This window comes from Myxine glutinosa, chromosome 5 (genome assembly GCF_964187855.1).
Source record: "Myxine glutinosa chromosome 5, kmMyxGlut1.1, whole genome shotgun sequence".
Taxonomy (NCBI): Eukaryota; Metazoa; Chordata; class Myxini; order Myxiniformes; family Myxinidae; genus Myxine; species Myxine glutinosa.
The window spans coordinates 137,837,319-137,861,101 of record NC_136265.1 but is presented as its reverse complement, the minus strand read 5'-3'; the positions used below and the strand labels follow the sequence as shown (position 1 = coordinate 137,861,101).

The 23,783-nt window shown below is 47.5% G+C and overlaps 2 protein-coding genes across 3 annotated transcripts in view; one reads left to right on the top strand and one right to left on the bottom strand.

Moving 5' to 3' along the window:
• The window catches only part of HPX (hemopexin), a 44,442-nt gene extending 34,724 nt beyond the window's left edge, over nt 1-9,718 (top strand). The window contains exons 11-14 of the mRNA XM_068116076.2: nt 4,576-4,695; nt 4,882-5,012; nt 8,055-8,208; nt 8,793-9,718. Of these exons, the coding sequence (XP_067972177.2) occupies nt 4,576-4,695; nt 4,882-5,012; nt 8,055-8,208; nt 8,793-9,076 (689 nt within the window). The 3' untranslated portion in view covers nt 9,077-9,718. The remainder of the gene's footprint in view (nt 1-4,575; nt 4,696-4,881; nt 5,013-8,054; nt 8,209-8,792) is intronic.
• Nucleotides 9,719-9,974: 256 nt separating this feature from the next.
• The window catches only part of ALOX5 (arachidonate 5-lipoxygenase), a 37,884-nt gene continuing 24,075 nt past the window's right edge, over nt 9,975-23,783 (bottom strand). For both annotated transcript variants that reach the window (XM_068116074.2, XM_068116075.2), the window contains exons 11-14: nt 17,462-17,583; nt 13,255-13,355; nt 12,855-13,022; nt 9,975-10,447 (exon numbers count right to left, since the gene is read on the bottom strand). In XM_068116074.2, coding sequence (XP_067972175.2) covers nt 10,268-10,447; nt 12,855-13,022; nt 13,255-13,355; nt 17,462-17,583 — 571 coding nt within the window. In that variant the 3' untranslated portion in view covers nt 9,975-10,267. The remainder of the gene's footprint in view (nt 10,448-12,854; nt 13,023-13,254; nt 13,356-17,461; nt 17,584-23,783) is intronic.

The window sequence follows — 23,783 nt, the reverse complement described above, 5'->3', positions numbered from 1 at the left end:
CTTCGCACGACGGAGGATGCCCAGTCGGCGACTGGCTTTGGAGGCCAGCTTGGAAATGTGGTTTTCCCAAGAAAGATCATGGCAGATAGTGAGACCCAAAAGCTTGAGTGACAGAACTTCTTGGAGAGGATTGTTGAGAAAGTAGATGGGAGGGTTGTCCAGTCGGTCCTTTCGGAGAGACATTGTAAGAGTGTGAGATTTGTCAGGATTGAAAGACATGTTCCACTTGTTTGACCAGTCTGTGATTTTGTCCAGGTCTGCAGAGAGTGAGGAGGCTGCAGACTGCCGATCTGAGGGATGAGGAATGGAGCGACAGAGAGTAGAGTCGTCAGCAAAGAGATAGAGAGGATTTTCAAGAGAGTCAGAGAGATCATTGATGAAGACCAGAAAAAGCACAGGGCCCAGAACACTACCTTGGGGAACTCCAGCCTGAACAGGAAGAGGAGATGAGAGAAACCCATTCAGGGCCACACGTTGACTACGACCAGAGAGGAAGTCCGCCAGCCATGCGTGGAGATTTCCATGGATACCAAAGGAGGAGAGTTTGGAGAGCAGAGCAGGGTGCCAGACCGTATCGAAGGCACGTGAAATGTCAAGGGAGACAGCTCTAATTTCCTGTTTGGCGTTGAGGACCTCCATCCATTGTTGAGAAAGCAGAAGCAGCATGTCCAGAGTAGAGTGACCAGGTCTGAAACCAAATTGATGATCAGAGATCAAGCCATTGGAGAAGAGGAAAGATTTAATATCTGAAGCAATGATGGATTCCATGACTTTGCTGATAATTGGGAGAAGGCTGATTGGTCTGTAGTTGCTGGGATCTGTTTTTGCACCTTTTTTGTGCAAAGCGGTGATGTTGGCTGATTTCCAAGCAGATGGCAGATGACCTTGAGCAAAAGAGAGGGTGAAGAGAACAGAAAGAGGGAGTGAAAGTGCAGAAGAACATGATTTTAGGACCCGTGGGCTGATGCCGTCAGGACCAGTTGCAGAATCAGAGTCGAGGGTTGCCAGAAACTTTTCCACCTTGTCAGGAGGAAAGGACACAGAGTCCAGGAGCAGCTGCGTACGACTGGGTACGGTGGGTACAGAGAGGGATGGGTTTGGGACACAAGATTTAGAGGCAAACACAGAGTTGAGGCATTCAGCTTTTTCACGTGCGGAGTCAGCCGTTAAGCCGTTTGAGGTGAGGGAGGGGATGGAGGGGGAACAAACACCAGAAACAGATTTGACCAGACGCCACCAGGATTTGGAAGAGGGAGACAGATAAGAGAGTTCGGTCTTGAGAATGGTGAGATATTGTTTCCTGGCTCTCCTGAGGGTGGACACACACTTGTTTCGGGCTTTGTGAAAGGAAATTAGATTTCCTTCCGTTGGATTTGCTTTCCAGGAGACGAAAGCAAGTTGTTTCAGGGCAACAGCCTCACCACAAGATTCCGTGTACCATGGACGGGAGGAAGGGTATGACAACTGAAGACGAGATGGTATAAATCTGTGCATGAGAGAGAGCAATTTACTTTGAAAGAATTCCCAGGATGAGTTGATGTCAGAGGCGGTAGAGATGGGAGACCAGTCCAGATGATTGATGGCTGCTTGAAGACCGTGCCAGTTGGCCTGAGTGAAATGCCAGACTCGTCGACGCTGAGGAGGCTCTCTGAGAATGGTCAGAGAGATGTCCACTTTGACAAGCACATGATCAGATGAGCCGATTGGAGCAGAAGAAAAGCAGCAGACATTTTCAGGGAAGTTTGTCATAACCAAATCCAGAAGAGAAGATGCTCCGTTGACTGAGATCCGGGTCGGGAAATTGACAGATTGTGTCAGTCCCAGTGAGTCGCAGAAGTCCTTTGCTGAAGAGCCATGGCTGGTGAGAGAGGTACCCACACCCAGCCAACTGGCATGGTGACAATTGAAATCACCACATATGAGGAAGAGAGAGTTGGGATGGGTAGATAGAAGTTGGTCCATATTATCAGACAGTGAGATGTAGATGGAGTCATCGCTGATTGGTGGACGGTACAACACACATATGAACAAAAGGTGGGAGCGAAGGGGAAGCCGTAGCCAAAGGTATTCCTGGGGGTGAGGTGGAGAGAGGGCAGTGCAGGGCGAGTGAGGAAGAGAGTTTTTTATAAAGATAGCAACCCCACCTCCAGGACGAGGCTCAGGTCTATCATACCGGAGGAGGGAGTAACCTGGGAGAGATACCAAGGCATCAGAGACATCATGAAGGAGGAAAGTTTCTGTTAAGCAGATCACGTCTGGTTTGTCAGAAGCAACCTGTATGGAGAGGTCATTCAAGTTTGAGCGAAGGCCCCGGATGTTTGAGGTCCATACCGTTAATGAAGAGGAAGGGGGAGCATCGGGTCCAGAACAGGGGGGGGGAGGGGTAGGGTAAGATGTGGAAGAGGAGGAAGAGGTAGGGAGAGCTGTTGAAGGTGTGTCAGAGATTTCAGAATAGCTTGGAGAAAGGGAAGAATGGGGCGGACAAAAGGTTTGATGGAGATTGGGTGAGGCACAGTGAGGTGTTATTTGAGGAGGGGGAAGAGCAAGGCAGAAGGTTTGGGGAGATGAAGGTGAAAGTTGGAAGGAGGAAGAAGCAGGGAGGATGCTTTGAGGAGGAGGGGTGAGAGGGGAGTCTAGGAGGGGAGGAGCGAGGGAGAGTCTCGGAGGGGAGGGGTGTGGGGGGAGTTTAGGAGGGAGGGGAGGGAAGGGGCAAGGGGGGAGATTTGAAAGGGATGGGTGATGGGGAGGATTTGGAGGGGAGGGGTGAGATTGGATTTTGAAAAGTGTACGATTCATGGGAAACGAACATTTTTTGCAAAATGAGTTTGAGACCTTCGAGTCAAAAATACGTTTGAGTACACTGGAGGAGGGATGGAGTTCTGGATAGTTTAGGGAATGTAGAAAGGAGGAACTGTAAGAGATGGCATTATATATATTTTTTGGAATGAATAGATTTGGTGAGCAAGACGAAAGCATCCTTTTGTAGGAAAAGAAGAAAAGGGTGTTATAATATATGAGAGAAAATAGTTGTTCAGGGGAGAGATTATACATTTCTAACCGCGTGATCGCGAACGAAAAACGAACGAACAAAAAGAACAAATAAATGAATAAGACCTGGGAAGGAAATAGTTTTTTGGGGTTTTTTTTTTTTTTTTTTTTTTTTTTGTGAGTACAGATATTAAACAAGGAGGTACGGGGTGAACGACTGGGACGAAACAGTGAACGAAAATAATTTCAGCGCATTCGACGAATCGCTGAGAGAAAAACAAACCACAAGGTCGGAGACGGTACGGTAGTCCAAGCCTACGAGTACTAGGCCGCAGAATACTCGATACCATTAACCGACGATTGTGTATACATGTACGAAAAATTAGCACCGAAAATTTTCCAAAAGATACGCTATAGGTACATACACCGAAAGATAGATACAGTCTCGACAAAAACACGATTGAGAAATATCACTTAGCTTCGAAAGCGTGAGCGCATGGAGCAGCTTCGAAAAGACATGACCTCGCCGTGATCTCGCGAGATCTCAATTTACCCCCAATACCACCCAATTGCCCCAATTGGCGAAGTTTTTATCTCTTGCCTACTCCAAAGTATGTTGGAGATATTCAATGGAAACTTGTACACTGGATTTTACCTTATAATGTTTTACTGAACCGGTTTTCTACTGCTAACTCTAATCTATGCCCTTTCTGTGCATCCATTGAAACCCTACCGCATATATACCTGGAGTGTGAACGATTGCAACCTCTTTTTACATTCCTTCAGGAACGCTTTGTGAAGCTTGGTTCCCTCTTCAATCACAATGTTTTTATTTATGGTGTTTTAGGACCGTCTTCCCTTAGGAATGTGGTTTTAATGAATTTTTTAATTGGCCAGGCCAAGTTTGCAATTTATAAATCCAGGAAGAAAAAAATGGGAAACGCTTCTGACTCGTCATGTGATGTACTGCTCACCCTTAAGGCTCTTGTAAATGCAAGACTAAAGCTAGAGTACCGGTTTTTTAAAATGAACAAGAATTTAACATGTTTTAAAGAAAAGTGGGTTTTTAATGATGTCATATGCACACTTGATGATGATGATTTGAAAATAACCTTTCCTTGAGACCATTTTATTGTGTTTTGTTTCTTTGTGACTGAACATAACTGATTTTTTGTACTCTTGTAATAAAAGGAAGAAACAGTCAGTCTCTCTCTCTCTCTCTCTGTCTGTCTCTGTCTCTGTCTCTGTCTCTCCCTATTTCTTTTTCTTTAACTCTGTCGTGGCCCTGACTACGTGAAGGTGGAGGAACAGGATCCTGGATGTGGGGGATGTCTGTGTCGCTCATGCGAGATTGATCAGCTGTCTCTGTGTCACTCATGCGAGATTGATCAGCTGTCTCTGTGTCGCTCATGCGAGATTGATCAGCTGTCTCTGTGTCGCTCATGCGAGATTGATCAGCTGTCTTTGTGTTGCGGGCTTGTTCGAGAGAACTGTCCGGGGCCATACAACAACAACAACAACAACAACAACAACAACAACCGTATAGCCCTCAAATACTCTAGCATATTGTTATCGTGTGTGTTTCAGGAACTTCTCACTACGGTTATGTGCACAAGGGAATTATACCTTCAAGTTCCAACCGGTGCAACAATCTCCCTCTGGACGCCTTGGCCAATGATCCCATGGGTCGTCGCTACGCTTTCCGTGGTTTGTAACCCCTGGTGGTTGCCATTTTCTGGGTACCTTTCTAATTTGTGATTACATCAGCTGTAATGGGAATTTTGTGCTCCACTTTAGTGTCATTGTGATCATTATGATACACCGCCATCTTTGTTGAGATTGTCTTCCAGACTCCGAGGATATGGTATGCTTTATTGCATAAAATGTCTTCAGGTCCTTATTACTGGAGACTTGACACTTCCCAATATGGATTTCACCATTGGAATGTAACTGATACCTGGCATGGTTTCAATGGAACTGTCGACGCGGCATTTTCCTGGGAGGAGAATTTCTACATAATCAGTGTACGTATACTGTAGTGAGGCGTAAGTATTTGGGTTGGCTTACAAAAGTATTTGAGTCACAATTTGTTCAATAGCGTTTTTACCAACCATTTTATCCTATTTTATCGTCTTGCTGATATGTCCGTAAAAAAACTGATGATGTTAGTTCCTCTTGATGGAACGGTATTGGAAACACTGCCCACCAGAATGCGTGACATCATCCGGCATGGTGGACACTTTGAGAACAAAGTGTCCTTTTAACTAGGCCGAACAGAATGAATCGAGTTGCGATGAAATTTAGATGCCATAAGCAGAACTTGCTTTTAGGTAGTAGGTTGTAGACAGCAATCGCCCAGGGTAGTCGTACCGTCCTGACTTAGGAGCATTCAAGTGGTGTCCGGAACCATCTTACACTCTCTGTGTCAGGATTGCTGGTCTTACTTTCTGTCTCACTCAAACTATAGCTACCGGCCTAGCTTCAATCTCTCTTTCTCACAAACAAACACCATACACTTTTTGATATTAGGGTGTTACTATCCCTATTGCTAACCCTCCAATCAACTGTGAATTGCCTTCATTGGAAACACAGGGTGTGGTGAATCAGTTGAAAGGGGTAAACGCTCCTGCAATCTGTGGCATCCATTTTGAACTTCTCAAGGCCGGGGGAAATGTTGTACTCATGTCGGTGCATGCAGTTCTGTGCTCTGTTTTGAGCATAGGCATCATCCAAACTGACTGCAAGAGGGGCCATGTTGTCCCTCTCTGACAAGTGAAAAGTGATCGCCATGAATGTAACAACTACTGAGGAGTGACGCTGCTCTCAGTGCTGGGCAAGGTCTTTCCTTGGATAATTTTTGATAGGGTATGCCACCATCTGGGTTTTTTTTTAGTTGCATGGTCTACACTCGTGGATGAGATAGGACACAACATATCAAAGGGAACAGCAAAAGAAAGGGGAAATGCCACCAGTGCCCAGAACAGTCTGGCTTTACACCAAATAGAGCAACGATTTACTGTATCCTTGCTTTTCGAGCCCCCACCAAATGCGGGCGAGAGTTTAGCAGGGTCTGGTTGCAACCTATGTTGATCTCTGCAAAGTGTTCCATTCAGTGAATTGGGTGCCCGATGGAGGATCCTTGGTCTTTGTGGGGTGCCACCAAGGCTGATTGATCTGATGTCTGAACTACTGAGTGGTTCTATTTCTGACTTATTTCCAGTTGTTGCTGGAGTTCATCACGGGTGTGTATTGGCACCCACACATTTCAGCGCTTGCATAGACTGGATTCTGCGGTGGATGTTGGAGAGATCTAACTGCAGTGCATTGTTTGAGAATGTCAAGATCTCTGACCTTGATTTTGCAGATGATGCAGTCCTCTTTGTGGAGACTCTGAACATCCTTATGGGGGCCCTTAAGGTGCTGAATGAGTAGTCGGAGCCACTGGGATTACGGGTCTCCTGGGTCAAGACTACGATCCAGGCGTCTTCCAATGACATCCTGGATGCTACTATCTTGTCTGTGGCGAGGATGTTGAGGTCACAGAGAGATTCAATTACCTTAGCAGTGATATTCATGTCTCAGCATGTCGTGAGCCAGAGGTCGATAGACATAGGACTGGGGATGCACTACTCTGGTGCATGTCCCATACTTGACCTGCCCTGACTACCTTTTCATGGATAGCATTTTTATGCCCATGCCACGGTTTCCCTGAGGACCTTTATAGTAACCACAAAGGATGGATTGTTAACCAAATCAAATCGAGTGGTCAATGCAGGAAAGTGATCAATGAGCCGCATGGGGTTTTACTGACATTCCAACAACAATGTGAATACTCTCGAGTCTTGATACCACCTTGGTTCGGAGAAACTTATAATCTATATCACTAACATTGTTGACTTCAGATAAACCTGCAACCTTAGGATGCCAAATGTTTTCTCTCCAGTGATGCCATTGTTTTTGAGGCCAGGGTACTGGTGCAGCCAAAACAGCCTCATCTGAAGTTACACACTCAAGGTATACATTTGGTGGCTTGCAAATGGCTTGCAATGGTAGTAGTCAGATCAGGAATGTAGTACTGGCCTACACTTTGTGAAAGACAACTGAGAGACAGGACTCCAGCTTAACCTCCAATCTGAGGGACAGTGTACTAATTTAGACCAGGATGAGACTTCGAAACACCAGGATGATAGTCTATATGTCAGGCCTGGAATTGAACACAGATGAGACAACTCAAACATGAGAGTGCTACCTCTTAGCGCAAGGCCATTCTATTTTACATCCTTGCTCTTTTATTTCCCTCCTCTGCATACTCCATGCTAACCTGCTTTCTCTTTCTTCTTGCACTATAATATCTTCACTTATTTGACGATTTACCTCGCTTTTACTCTCTTTGCACAAATAATATGCTAGGCCTGATTGACCGACCTTCAATCGCAAGGAATAGCAAGAGCACAGAACGGATAAGGAAGTAAAAGCACAAAAGCAACAACAAGAAGCGAAAGGGGAATACCAACAGCAGAGCTGAGGATGAAATAGATGGAGATGGACAAGGATCTGTGTAACGATGAGGGAAGGGGAGCATGCAGGAGGTGGACAAGATGGATACAGAGGCAAACTTGTCTCAAGAAAGGAAAAACTGGAAATTTGGGGAGAAGGGGGTGGTTAACAGGGGGTAGAAAAAGTCATGGTTTTGGATGGGGAAAGAGCTGGTATGGTGGTGAACAGCTGTTTTGAAGACCTGGAGGGAAGAGGAGCTTAAAGAGAATATGGAAGTTGATTCCACAAGTGGGGTAAAAGGAGAGGAACAAATGAGTGGAAGTGAGCCATGATTCTAGATTTTGAGAGTTTCACCAGAAGGGTAAATCCATACGTGCTTTGTCGTATTCCTTTGCTGTTGATTTGTGGGAAATACTCAGCACACCCAATGAGATAAATCGACCCATCCTTTGCATTTTGAAATGGCCCAGGCGACCCGACCCCATCATGCAGTTTAAGAGACCCAAATGTCTGCATTCTTATTGCCTGTACTTCTTCCTCTCCCTATTCCTAATCCTTTCCCTGTACAGGGAAATCATCTTTGGATCTTCAAGGCTAATGTGCAATTTAAGCTCCTGCCAGGCTCTCTTAGTGTCCTTCAGGAGAAGTTTGCTGGAGTACCGGATGGAATCGATGCAGCATTTGTATGTTCGGCAGAAAAAGACAATGTGTATCTTGTAAGAGGTAATAAATAATGCAGAGCTCCATTTAATACACAACTTTACATTTTCTTTTACAAATCAACTTTTCCTTAATTATGAATCTCAGGGTTGTCAGTCTAGTTTACAGGTATGTGCACTCACATTTGAGCTCGATTTCAAATTCAGACTCGGCTACAAACTCTTCTACCAATACGAGTTGTTGGCGGACGTAAAATTCCGACGGTGTCCTTCAAGAAGAATTGGCGAGTTATCGCCGGTACTCTGACCAAATCACAAATTCCTGACATTTTTAGTCGAGTTTCCTGCGATTGAGTGGTGATCTTTACAGGATTGGCTCTAACCGAGAGATATTTCTCGACTTGTCGTGACCGCCGCGAAGCTCGGTCAAAAGGACGGGCCTCCATTTTCAGGCGTTCTTGATATAATTTTCATCAAAACATTTGTAGTGGTTTGCATTATAAATCGCAGTGAATTTGTGGCAACCAGAACTTGCAGCAATCAGAATTTTGAACAACGCTGAGTCCATTTAGATCATATGGTGGGTAATGGGAGGTAGCCATCTTTCACTTTGTAAATCTTAACCTGCGACTTTTGTTTCTTTTTCAGGAATGGAGATTTACGCTTATAACATGAAAGACAACAATCTTGTCTGTACTGGAAGCCTGATCGTCTCTGTTCAAAATCGCACCCGGAAGACCCGTCACTCGCTTGTCAAAATGAACGTGGAGGCCGCCATTTGCCAAGACAAACGAGTGCATGTACTACAAGGGGACCCGTTTTTGGAATTTGACCTACAGGGCCCATGCCAGTTCAATTACATCGCCCGGCAACCGGGCAGCGTGTCCAAACATTACTTTAACTGTACAAAGACTACTGGAAACAAATCATAAAAGATTGTTCCAGGCTGAATTAAACAAGTAAATCAACTCGTGGTACATTGAAACCAAGGTCGAAGCAATAGACAACGCGCCATTTTTACTTACGATTCATTCTTCGCCGACGGGCCATCCTTGCGTGCCATTTGCAGGGCAGTGGTCTGTTTTTTGCACCCGGATGTGGTGGAGATTTCTGCTTGTGTGACACCATCTTAAATCTCACAGAAATCTGTAGCAGAGAACAGTCTCTTTTCTTCTTACCATCTTGAGTCCCAGAAGATGACATCAGGCAACTTTTAGCAGAGGAGAAAGACACGGACCCAAGGCCGTGGTGTGAACACATTGAGAATTATATGCTGATTGTAATTATGGAAATGACAAAATGATTTTTTTTTTGTTCATCTGATTGTAGAGTAAGACGAGCAATAGAATCAATTGCTCAAATCATTTCCAAAAAAAGGCCAAATTGGTTGGTCGTTCATTCAGCGATGCCTGCAATCTTGCAAAAATCCTCTTTTTCCCCAACTACATCCTTTCATCTTGCATTTCTCCTCCATCGTTTCTACCCTGATTATTTCTTATAGTCTTGGATAAATTCTTGTTCTTGTAACAAAACCTGAAAGTGATTTTATGAGAATAAAAATGAAGGAAAAATAACCGAGAATGCATTTTCAACTACAAACTTGCAATGTTCGGACATCCGTTTCGGACACACATTGACCTCTCATGCTTACTGTTGGACACTCTTTAATCAGTTTTGGACACCCGTGATGTATCCTTTCAGAGTTATGCCGTTTATCAACAGGCTTCCAGATTTATCCTGGAAAACAAGCAGGAAAAGTATGTGAAAAGGGCTCAATTTTTAAAAATAAACTGAAGCAACACTTGTGCAAAAGCTACAAAAACCAGAAAAGAGATTTTGTGGAGGAATTTTATTGTTAAAGTTCCATGTGCAAAATCAAACATCCTTAATGTCAATTCATAATGAAACCCTCTACCACTGGTTATCCAGGGCAGAAAGAGAAAGTGTTGGATTTCCAGTGAAATTTCCAATTTAAGACAGGTGCATCTAGCTCATCAACAAAATAGGAAAATGAAATTTTTTAAAATAACACGGACAATGGATTGCATGTTTCTGTACGTGTACAGGGACAATTTCCAAGACGAATGCATTTCAGGTAAAAGAAGATAATCTAGGGTGTGTATTCACACGGCCACGCTGTTTGGGATGCGGTCAGGAGAAAGATAGTTATATACGAGACGTTTTCCTCTGTTTCGCGCGGTGATGCTTGAACTCAGAGCGTGAAGTTCCTCGCGGAATCGGTCCTGAGCTGCCAGAGTGTGCTGGTCCACAAAGAGCTGATCTGGGAAATTTCCAAGAAATACCTGGAAAAGAGGAGGAAGGGAGAGGGGGGGGGGGGGGGGAAGAGAAAATATAGTTTGCCAATGATCATGCTTTTTATTCTTTAAACTTCAGGCTCTTATCAGCATCATCTGGGGAGTAGAGCTGCCAGAACACACCGGAGCGCTGCTCCGGCACCTCAATGCATCCAAGGCAACAGTAAAATAAATAAATAAATAAATAAATAAAAGACCCACACGTGAAAATCAAATATTCGTTTCCAATATATAATTTGTCAATATTATTAATTTACCAACTTCTTGGAAGCTATCATGCATTCTTCTCCATTTAGATTTTTAAAAAATAATAATCAGTAGTACCTCGCAAATGCTGGCTGAATTATCTCGTGAACAATTTCCTTTTTGACATCAAATATTCGCTAATGCTGTGGATGGTTCGCATGTGATTCATTTAAGACTTTCTATGACGCATTTCTGCTTTTTTGACAATCCTGAAAAGCCTCGGCCCTCCCCACAGCTATCAACTCTCATCATATTCCCTCATTCCCTCCCTCCCTCCCTCCTTCATTCATTCATCTTCCTTCAGAAAGTTGCATGGATCATCTACTCCTCCAAGAGGATTTTACTTAGGAAGCTGAAACGTTCAGGGATTAATGAGGGCACCCAGATCTTGTGCATGTGTAGGTTTCATTTGATTCCTTCAAGTTTTGAAAAAGACAAAACCCATCTTGGCATTTTTTCCCTTTGGCGTGAGGAAGGGTGCATTTTGAACTAGACCGGCACTCGGTAGAGAGCATACCTCCGCCTGGTTGGCCATATCACTCAATGGTGAAGAATCACTTAAAAATTTATACTAGCTGGATCAGGATCCGGATCGTCACCAAAATTGAATCGGTTCTTCCTTGTCACACACACAACCTGTCCAACAGGTTTCATCTGAATCCGCACATAACTTTTTGATATATCCTGCTATGTATCGTTTTTGGCCCGATCTCCCCATGGTGAAGAATCACTTTAAAAATTAAATAATTCTCATATTCGAATCCACAATCAGATCTTCACCAAAATCGAATCGAATCGTCCTTGTCAGACACCCAACCTGTCCACCAAGTTTCGTCCAAATCCATCCATAACTTTTTGAGATATCCTGCTATGTATTGTTTTTGGCCCTATCTCCCAATGGTGAAGAATCACTTAAACATTCTAGTAGCCGGATCCGAATCCGGATATTCACCAAAATCTAATTATTTGGTCCTTGTGACATACGCTACATCTCTGCCAAATTTCGGCCGAATCCATCTCCAACTTTTTGAGATATCTTGTTCACAAACAAATGGACAGACAGACAGACAGTGGTGAAAACATAACCTCCATCCACCTTTGGTGGTAGAGGTAATTATCCATACTACATAACCACGATGTATTATTATATGCACATAAGCAGTACACGTGTGTTTGCTTCATAAACACAACCCGAGGTCAAATTATTCGATAGTAGTGCTTGGAAAAAGAAGTGCAAATTAATGACACCCTCAAACAGAATCATTGAAGTCAATGGACAACCAATTGAACATGTGAACGATTTCACATTCATGGGAAGTCGTGTGCCCACAGGGGCAGCCCATATCCTATGTCGCATATACCCAGCAGCACAGGCCTTTGGCTGACTGAGGATGCCAACATGGGTTCAAAGAATAAACCCAAACATGAAAATAAGACTGTACAAGGTGCTGGTGCTTCACAGAGCAGTGTATGGATCCGATCCGTAGACTCTCTGAAAAAGAAGACACCAAAAGACTGCAAGTGTTTGAAATGAACGACCAGTGCTCACAGATGGAATCTCTGGCACACAATGATGCCTCACCCTGCCTGCGTTAAACCATGGTGACAATTCACAGCTGGGTCGAGATTGAAACCCAGACTAGACAGCTCAAAGGCCAATGAGCCTAACTCTAAGGTAGTCTGCCAACCCGTAGCCTAGGTCTCAAAAAGGAGCTCATCTTGTTTTCCTGGCTTTGCCTCAAATTTGTGAACACACCCATGTTGTTGATGTTGTTGTTGTTGTTATATAGCCCCAGACAGTTCTGTCGAACACACCCGTGGCACAGAGACAACCGATCAGTCTCCCAGGAGCGACCCAGAGATCCCCCAAATCCAGGATGGTGTTCCCCCGCCCTCACGAAGTCAGGGCCATGACAGAGTTCGAGACAGAGACAAGAGGGAAAGGGCCGGTCTATGGGGACCGATCAACACTCTGACCGTGACCACTGCCCTGACAAATCCGGGCAGCAGGGAGAATGGGGAAGATTTGGCCCCCAACTTGCATTGCAAAAGGGGATACAACCACCGCGAAGATGCATCCCCGATGGTTGTACACACCCATGTTGGTTCCATTTCTGCCATTACAGTCTGCTTCCTGACATGTACTCACCTCATCGTCTTCAAATTGACTGAGCGCCCAGACGGCACCCAGATGCCAAGCTGAACGTCCCCTGTCAGCCAATGTTTCGAGCAGCAGCTCACGTTCAGACCCCTTCTCAGTGGGTGGTGGACGTCGCATCGTCGGTGACGCATTTGGAATCCAGGAGTACCAGTCAAACTACAGTGAAAACAATCAATTAGGAAGAAAAAAAGAACCCAATAACTTCAGCAATATATATACTGTATACTGTATATATTTTCAAATGTTGCGATCTTTACTCGAACAGAGGAAAATGCTTTCTTGGTTGTGCCCACCTTCCCCCCTTGTTAACATACCATCCCAGCGATGCTTATTTGATCCATGTTGGCCTTGTTGGGTTCATCACTGTTATTCTGCTTTTTAAGCTCACCTGCCCAAAGTTTACAGCCGCATGCTGGGCCGAGGCGAGGAAAATGGCTGTCGTAGCAATCTCCACAACATCTTCAAGCGTGTTCAGAGACTCGGGGAAACCTGAAATCATATAATTACACAAAACACAGTCATGCCTGATGACACAGCCATGTCTGATGACACAACCATATCTGATGACACAACCATGTCTGATGACACAGCCATGTCTGATGACACAACCATGTCTGATGACACAACCACGTCTGATGACACAGTCATGTCTGATGACACAGCCATGTCTGATGACACAGCCATGTCTGATGACACAACCATGTCTGATAACACAACCATGTCTGATAACACAACCATGTCTGATGACTCTGATGGCACAACCATGTCTGATGACAAAGCCATGTCTGCTGCCACAACCATGTCTGATGACACAACCATGTATGATGACACAACCATGTCTGATGACACAACCACGTCTGACGACACAGTCATGTCTGATGACACAGCCATGTCTGATGACACAACCATGTCTGATAACACAACTATGTCTGATGACTCTGATGGCACAACCATGTCTGATGACAAAGCCATGTCTGATGACACAGCCATGTCTGATGACACAACCGACACAACCATGTTTGATGACACAACCATGTCTGATGACTGATGGCACAACCATGTCTGATGTCACAATTAACATCAGGGATCGACAAGGCTCAATATGAATAATGACACACCATGATCACCACCAAAAGCATTCTACTGCAGATGTAATTGTTCATCCTTTCTTTGACAGCACAACATGGATTATATCTGCCTCTTGTTCCCATTTACACCACACATATGCGGTATTATTTCGTGGTTTAAAGTCTCCACAAATTTGAAAAACTCGCTTACTTTGTAAGATCAGGTTCTGACAAACAATAAGACAATTAAACATTAAACAATGACAAATAACGTTCTCCATTGTTTAATAGGTTAACATCTCAGAATGGAAGTGGTGCATCACAATTAAACAATTGGTGGTTGTGATGACCACACTTTCGCCAGATGATGCTTTTGCACAGGTTGTTTATATCTATAACTATTCTTGAGAAAATGCCAGGGGAATAGAAAAGGCGCCTTTATATAAGGGTATGTGTCATGTGGCAAAGTATAGAAAAGAAGGGACATTCAAAAAATATCGTGTGCATGCTGGACTACCCTTGTGTTCTTAGGAGGAACCAAGGAATGCTCGAGAAAAGTTCATATAAAGGGGTGCCCTACAACTGGCAAATCAAATACATTTACTTCTTCATGCAGGTGTGTGAATCAAATTGGCGCTCCTTTATATAAAGCGGCCTTTTCCATGCCCCTGGCATTTTTCCCACGAATTACTACTGGAGTCGACATTTTTCTATGGCCAACTTTTTAGGGATCACCCATATGAGCCAAGAAAAAATAAGACCACAGGTCCTGAAGCTCACCTGGATATTGAGCAACAGTCATTCAGACCACCCACAGACCAATCAGACCCGGATATTTTCAATGCCGTGAACAACCTTTGGTACATCATGGGTGATGAAGGTTATGATGAGGTTTCATTGAAATCAGGTGCGTAGTTTCAAAGAAGAGAGCAAATACCTATTTAAGGGTGGGGTCAATCCCACCACATACCAGCTTAAACCTTGTTTTTTTTATGCCGTGAACAAACATTGGTACATCACGGGTGATGAAGTTTCATCAAAACTGTGTGTGTAGTTTCGGAGAAGAGAGCAAATACCTATTATGGGTGGGGTCGAACCCGCCACATACCAGCTTAAACCTTGTTTTTTTATGCCGTGAACAAACATTGGTACATCACGGGTGATGAAGTTTCATCAAAACTGTGTGTAGTTTCAGAGAAGAGAGCAAATACATATTATGGGTGGGGTCAAACCCGCCACATACCAGCTTAAACCTTGTTTTTTTATGCCCTGAACAAACATTGGTATATCACGGGTGATGAAGTTTCATCAAAACCGTGTGTAGTTTCGGAGAAGAGAGCAAATACCTATTATGGGTGGGGTCGAACCCGCCACATACCAGCTTAAACCTTGTTTTTTTATGCCGTGAACAAACATTGGTACATCACGGGTGATGAAGTTTCATCAAAATCGTGTGTGTAGTTTCGGAGAAGATGACACATTTCTGAGAAAATATCTATTTTTGGGGGTGGGGATGGTTCAAAACCCCCCTGTAGACTCATTTAATGAGTGCAGATTTTGATGCGGTCAATACACCTTTGTTAGGCATCAGATATGAAACTTTTGGCCAAGTTTCATCGAAGTTGTGTGCGTAGTTTCGGAGCAGAGAGCAAATATCTATTTGGGAGGGGGGGCGGGGGGGGCGGTGTTGAGGAGGGGTTCAAAAACCTCCCCGAAAACAACCTTATTGAGCGCAGATTTGGATGCAGTCAATACACCTTTGTTAGGCATCAGATATGAAGCTTATAACCAAGTTTCATCAAAACTGTGTGCGTAGTTTCGGAGAAAAGAGCAAATACCTATTTTTTTTTGGAGGGGGGGGGGGAGGTAGGGAGGGTCAACCAACCTCTTCCCATGTAAACCCCTTTAATGAATGCAGATTTTGATGCGGTCAATATACATTTGTTAAGCATCAAATATTAAGCTTGTGGCCAAGTTTCATCAAAATTGTGTGTGTAGTTTCGGAGAAAAGAGCAAATACCTATGTTTGGGGGGGGGGGGGGTAGGGGGGGGGTCAACCCCCCTCTTCCCATGTAAACCCCTTTAATGAATGCAGATTTTGATGCGGTCAATATACCTTTGTTAAGCATCAAATATTAAGCTTGTGGCCAAGTTTCATCAAAATTGTGTGTGTAGTTTCGGAGTAAGCGAGCAAATACCTATGGTCAACCCCACCCACCCCCATCCATATACCCCCATATTGATCGCAGATTTTGATGCAGTCGATATACCTTCATTGGGCATCATATATGAAGCTTATGGCCAAGTTTCATCATCATTGTGTGTGTAGTTTCGGAGAAGAGAGCAAACACCTATTTTGGGGGGTCACAAAACTACCCCGTAATACCCGCTTAATGAGCGCAGATTTCGAATTAGTTTTGAAAGCCATTAATTTTACCAACTGGCCGATGTATATTCCAAGTTTCAGCTGGTTGCAATGTATAGCCTTTGAGATATGAGCGCCAACACATTTTGGGCGGACGGACAGACGGACGGACGGACACCAACGTGGATTTGAGGGTTTTCTTAATAAAACTCAAGAATGCGGAAAAAGACGTTGCTGAAATTTGAAACATATCACCTCAACATACAAAGCATTTAATTCTGAAATTTTGCAGCCGATTTCATCCAGTAGAAGCTGAGAAGCGAATTTTCAGTCCCTATGTTAAAGTTTCATACAGAGAAACGATCCCTTATATATAGTGAGGGGCACTTTGCGCCTCCCTTGATAAATGTCTGTCTGTCTGTGTGTGTTCCATATGCACCCCTGGACTTATTTGGACCAAATTTATCACAGAGGTAAAAGGTTGTACTGGCCAGGTTTTGGCGGGGTTAGCAGCTCCCCCGGGCACCGGGAAAACCCTGAGGACGCCAGGAAAAACGATGGGGTGCACTTCCTCACCGTTTCAGTAGGTTTTTTTGAATTTGGTGACGTGAGTGACCTTTGGCCACCTTTGGTGACGTTGAGTGCTGCAGGATGGATTGAATTGCCCGAACTGGTCAACAGTTATACCTTCTGTGGTTATTCTCACAACTTCTGTGGTTATAGCTTTTCCCATCACTGGGGACAGGTACTTTTGCTAGTAATCTTTAAATGGCCTGATTCACCTTTTATGTTTGACAATAAGTCAACCTTTAATGATGCAATAATTTGCATTCACAAGGAGCCTATTTATTTATTTATTTATTTATTTATTTATTCATTTATTTATTTATTTATTTATGTAATCATGGTGGAATGAGCCTCAGACTCAGGCTCTATAAAAAGAAAATTAAATACATAAAAGGCTCCTGGGGCAGGGGAGTGGTGTGGCATAAGTCGCTCCAGTGAATGCATCGAAGGTCAAATTCCCACCATATTTGCATACGTAATAAATAGATGATCCTTGATTGTTGTCAATTCATGTTGTGTACACGCCGGTGTTTGTACTTGTGGTATGTTTTTATTCCTGTAGTTATCATTGAGGGTGTTGCACAGCAATGACCGACCAGACTTGCGGTTGTTGCGGAATCCATTCACAAGGATGTCGGCCGACCAGGCCTGCAGCTCCCAGTCTCCTCGAACTGCGTCATCATCACTATAATAACCAGCAAGTACCTCGGTCACATATCTGCAACCAAAGATTAAAAAAGAACAACAGAAGTACATTATAAGTAGTTAATATGACAAAAAATACATCATACTTAAATACGGTGCATTCAGAAAGTATTCAGACCCCTTCACTTTATCACATTTTGTTATGTTGCAGCCTTCTGCTGAAATCGTTTAAATTCATTTTTTTCCTCATCAATCTACACTCAATACCCCATAATGACAAAGAGAAAACAGGATTTTAGAAAGTTTTGCAAATTTATTAAAAAGAAAAAACTGAAATATCACATTGACATAAGTATTCAGACTCTTTGCTATGACACTTGAAATTTAGCTCAGGTGCCTCCCATTTCTCTTGATTATCTTTGACATAACAAAATGTGAAAAAGTGAAGGGGTCTGAATACTTTCTGAATGCATTGTATATGTCCTATAACCATGTTTTGTTTTCAGTTTTCAATGGTTATTCAATATTAAATTAACAACCTGAGGGACACATATCAGCATTCTGAATTTTCATTTTTGGGGCTAAAATGCCATAAGGTCACCTAATTCTTGTTCTTATTTGAATAGAAAACGAGAGCGAAGTCAATGACGTGCCATCTCAAATCCCCACACTTCCCACCTATAGCAAAGTTGAAACATGGCAAGAAGTTCCATCAGGAATGACCCAATATAAAATTTTGAGTTAAAAATTTTTTCCCCGTTTTGACCCCTGTGATCCTAAGTCCCTCACCCCACCCCCTGGGACAAGAGGAAGAAGTCCACTCTTTTGCATCTTCAGATGCATAGGAGTGTTGAAGCTGTTTCCTAGGCTAGTGGGCACAATCCTGGACGGGTCACCACTCCAACGCAGGATACTCGAATCTCATTGTTCTCATTGTTCCCAGCAAGCTGATACTAATTTTGCTGACCTCGGAAGGATGACAACCTGGGTCAATCTACCTGGTGTTAATCAACGACATGACAGGGGCTCCAACTCAAGACCCTAAAGCAGCCAACTTCACCGTAAAGCCAACACCAGGCTCCTGGAGCATGAACAAGGAGTGAAATATAAAAAATTGTTACATATTTCATGTGTTTCCCAATTTCATTGCATATACAAAGTTTATTTTTAAAATGTTGAAAAATCTGCCCTTAGTTGCATCTTTTGATATTTGACCTGTTTTGGTATTTGACACCCCAAGGGCGGGGCAACACATGATGCCATGTGGTGATCCTAATGACCAGGTTTGGTGATTTTTTAGAAGGAGAGCATGATGGAATGAAGAGACGGACGTACAGACAGACAGAGACAAACAGACAGACGGATGGATGGACCTGATTACAATAACCCATTTTGTTTTTTTCAAAAAGCGAGTGGATAATAAGGAATTTTACTTGATAGAAAATATGATTCAAGTCGTCTCAATCTTAATCATAATTCATACTCTAGTTGGTCGGGAGAGGGCAGCATTTACCATTCATCACCTATTTTCTAAAGGTCACATGGTAGTCCTCATGTTATATGGCAGGCTCTTGGAGAATGTACTATAGGGCCCAAGGCTTTGGGCATCCCTTTTTCTGGAAGTGATTTCTTACAAATTGTCCTGCTTGTGTTCCCTTCTGTTTGTGCATGGTATTATTAATAAAACAAGAGGGATAATTGCTTTGCAATACATGTCTCCTACCGATGTGATATTTACTAAGTCCAACTAGAGCAATACAACTGTGTCGCCATATGCCTCCATGTACGTAGTCTCTGCGCATGACAACAGGTAGATGCCTGCCTTCACTGTCCTAAAAATAAACAAGTGTAGCGGCTACCGCTGGGTTTACACAATCGCCTTGCACCTACCAAGGACGCGGAGTGATCACCATGCCGGGCTCGTCCAGGACGCCCGGGCATGCCCGCCCTCGACTTGCCAGGCCGCGGCCAGGACGCCCGGCCACGCCCCCTCTCGCCTTTCCCGGGCAAACGCTCCGGGATAATGTGTGTATATATATTGCTGCCCAATAAACGGGCTTTTCAGAGTACCCGAGTTGTTTTGTGACAATAAAGAAACTCGGACGAATTCCAGCTTTTTGTCGCGTCCATTCTTCCGATTGACGTGGGAGCACAGCTCCTACATTGGTGACCTACCGACATGAACACGGCAGTTGCCCTTAAACTGCCTACCTTCTGGGAGGCTCACGCGGCGGTTTGGTTCACCCAGGCAGACTCCCTGTTCGCCCTGCGAGGCATCACGGCCGACGACACCCGCTTCCACCATGTGGTAGCAGCGCTCGGTTCAGCCACCGCGGCCTGCGCTCTGAGCCTCCTCGAGAGCCCGCCAGCCGCTGACAAATATGGCGCGATTAAAAAGCTCCTCCTCGACGCTTTCGCCCTCCCATCGGCGGAACGCGCACGGCGCCTGCTCGACCTGCCCGAGCTCGGCGACACACGCCCGTCCGAGCGAATGGACTACATGCTTTCGCTGCTCGGCGAGCACTCTCCGGCATTCCTGTTCCGGGAGCTGTTCCTCCGTCAGCTGCCTAGCCTGGTACGCTTCGCCCTGGCAAGCACGACGATCACGGATCCCCACGCCCTCGCCAGGGAAGCCGACAAGATCTCCGCCGCAGGCCAACGCATTGCAGCAGCGACCTGGGGCCCACCGCCGTCAGACGCAATGCCCATGGCACCCGAGCACCTGGCACGGTCGACGACAGAACTGCCGACGCAATTGGCGGCCGCTACGCCGAGCCGACCACCTCCAGCACGACGACCGGGGCCTCCACCTGACCAAGCGTGGTGTTACTATCATGCCAGGTTCGGACAGAAGGCCCGGACATGCCAACCCCTGTGCACCTTTGGCAGGAAGGGAAACGGCCGGGCCGGCATTCATTACCAGCCATGAGCGCCGGCCACACGGGCAACTTACTTTTCATCACTCACGGACAAAGCGTCCGGACGGCGCTTCCTGTGCGACACCGGCGCCCAACTGAGCGTCATACCCGCCTCTGATCAGAACAGGCAGTCCGCGGTTTGCGGCCCCTCCTTGGTTGCGGCCAACGGATCGGCCATCCGCACCTTCGGCCCGTGCAACGTCACCCTCTGCTTCGGTGGCCAACGCTTTACTTGGACGTTTGTAACCGCAAACGTGCCCATGGCTCTGCTAGGCGCCGACTTCCTCTGCGCACACGGACTGCTGGTGGACGTCCAACAGCGTCGCCTCATCAACGCCGAGACCTTCAGCTCCCTGGTATGCACATTGAGCAGCTCCGCTCCGACCGAGCTGGCATGCGCCCTCCTGGCGGCGAACGAGATTGCTCGCCTGCTCACGGAGTTCCCGGCCCTCACGCGGCTGACGTTTTTGGCCGTCGCAGTACGACATGGGATCGAGCACCACATACCAACCACGGGCCCGCCGGTCTACGCCAGAGCCCGGCGCCTCGACCCAGCCAAGCTCGCCGTGGCCAAAGCCGAGTTCGACGCTTTGGAACACCTCAGCATCGTGCGGCGCTCCGATAGCACGTGGGCTTCGCCACTACACATCGTCCCAAAGCCAGGGGGCGGCTGGCGCCCATGTGGTGACTACCGCCGCCTTAACGACGCTACCACCCCCGACAGGTATCCGATCCCGCACATCCAAGACTTCTCCGCCCGTCTGGCAGGACGGGTCATTTTTTCAAAAATCGATCTCATACGGGGATATCACCAGGTACCTGTCAGGGCGGCCGACGTCCCTAAAACGGCCGTCATCACGCCGTTCGGCTTATTCGAATTCCTACGGATGCCGTTTGGCCTCAAGAACGCGGCTCAGGCGTTCCAGCGCTTGATGGACGGCGTGCTGCGTGACCTGCCGTTCCTCTTCGTTTACCTGGACGACATCCTCGTCGCCAGCACGTCCCGGGCCGAGCACCTCCTCCACCTCCGAACACTGTTCGGGCGCCTCAGCAAGCACGGCCTCATCGTCAACCCGGCCAAATGCCACTTCGGCACGACGGCCGTTGAATTTTTGGGCCACCACATCACCAAGAACGGGGCCGTGCCGCTGCCAACCAAGGTCGAGGCCATCACCACGTTTCCGCGTCCCCGCTCCATAAAGGCCCTGCAGGAATTCCTCGGAATGGTGAATTTCTATCACCGCTTCGTGCCCCGCGCTGCTCAACTCATGCGGCCCCTCTACGAAGCCCTCCGGGGCAAGCCGGCCAAGCACGACATCGTCTGGTCCGCAGCAATGGACGCGGCCTTCCAAAGTTCAAAGCGGGCCCTCGCCGACGCAACACTGCTCGCTCACCGGTGCTCAACGCTCCCATCGCCCTCACCACGGATGCCTCCGACTACGCGGTGGGCGCCGTACATGAGCAATGGGTGAACGGGGTTTGGCAGCCACTCGCTTTTTTCAGCCGGCAGCTCCGGCCGAACGAGCTCAAATACAGCACGTTTGACCGTGAGCTCCTCGGTCTACACCTGGCCATTCGCCATTTCCGCCACCTCCTGGAGGGTCGACCCTCCTGGAGGGTTCGTCGACCACAAGCCGTTGGTTTACGCAATGGCCAAGGTCACGGAGCCGTGGTCGGCCCGCCAACAGCGCCACCTCTCCGCCGTGTCGGAGTTTACCATGGACATCCGGCACGTCGCCGGCAAAAACAACGCCGTGGCCGACTGTCTTTCTCGGGCCAGCGCGAACGCGGTCCACCTCGGCGTGGACTTCGCGCTTATGGTGGCGGACCAAACCACCGACACCATGGTGCAAGCCCTCCGGGCGGCGGACACGGGCCTCCGCCTGGCCGACATCCCCTTCGCGGACACTGTCCTGCTCTGCGACGTCTCCCAAGGCCAGCCTCGCCCCATCGTGCCCGTTACCTGGCAACGCCGCATCTTCGCCTCCCTCCACGGCCTTTCCCACCCGGGCCGGAAAGCTTCCCAGAAGCTGGTGTCGGCGCGATTCGTCTGGCACGGCCTTCGACGGGACGTCCGCGATTGGACCAGCACCTGCACAGCCTGCCAACAGGCCAAGGTCCACCGACACACCCAGGCCCCGCTGGCACCTTTCACCATGCCCGAACGACGTTTCGACCACGTCAACGTGGATCTGGTGGGCCCCCTCCCCCCATCACGGGGGTTCACACACCTGCTCACCATGGTGGACAGGACCACCAGGTGGCCGGAGGCCGTTCCCCTCGTCTCCACCACCACCGCCGACGTGGCGCAGGCTTTCATCGCCACCTGGGTCGCCCGCTTCGGCGCACCGGCGGACATCTCGTCAGACCGCGGACCGCAGTTCACCTCCGAGCTGTGGGGCACGGTCGCCCGCAACCTGGGGGTCAAGCTCCACCGTACTACGGCCTACCACCCCCAAGCCAACGGGTTGTGTGAGCGATTCCACCGCTCCATGAAGGCCGCGCTCATGGCCGGCCTTCAAGACGGCGGTTGGGCCGACCGGCTGCCGTGGGTCCTTTTGGGCCTCCGCACGGCCCCCAAGGAGGACCTCCGGGCATCCACCGCCGAGCTTGTCTACGGCCAGGCGCTACGCGTCCCGGGCGAATTCGTGCCCGACGCTACCAGTCCCTGGTCCGCAGCTCACCAGTGCTCGGACCTCCAGGAGGCCGCCCGAAGGTTTGCCCCCGTGCCAACATCCCACCACGGTGACCCCCAGTCCTACGTCCCCCCAGCGCTTCGCACAGCGGAGTACGTTTTTGTGCGTCATGACGCACATCGGGGGCCACTCCGGCCGCCGTAAGACGGGCCCTTCCGGGCCCTGCGACGGGACGACAAGTCGTTCGTCATCGACATCAGCGGCAGGTCGGACCGGATTGCGGTGGACCGCCTCAAGCCGGCGCACATGGACATCGACCAACCGCCACGGTTGGCCCTTCCACCGCGGCGAGGCCGCCCCCCGTCCACGGTGCCCCCCACTTGACCGCCCACCACCACACCGGACCCCCACCCCACGACCCGCCAGGGGTCGCTTCGGCCGGGTCATCAGGACCCCCTCAAATTGACCCTGCCGGTGCAAGTCGATTCTGGGGGGACGTGTGTAGCGGCTACCGCTGGGTTTACACAATCGCCTTGCACCTACCAAGGACTCGGAGCGATCACCATGCCGGGCTCGTCCAGCACGCCCGGCCACGCCCGCTCTCGACCTGCCAGGCCGCGTCCGGGACGCCCGGGCATGCCCGCCCTCGACTTGCCAGGCCGCGGCCAGGACGCCCGGCCACGCCCCCTCTCGCCTTTCCCGGGAAAACGCTCCGGGAT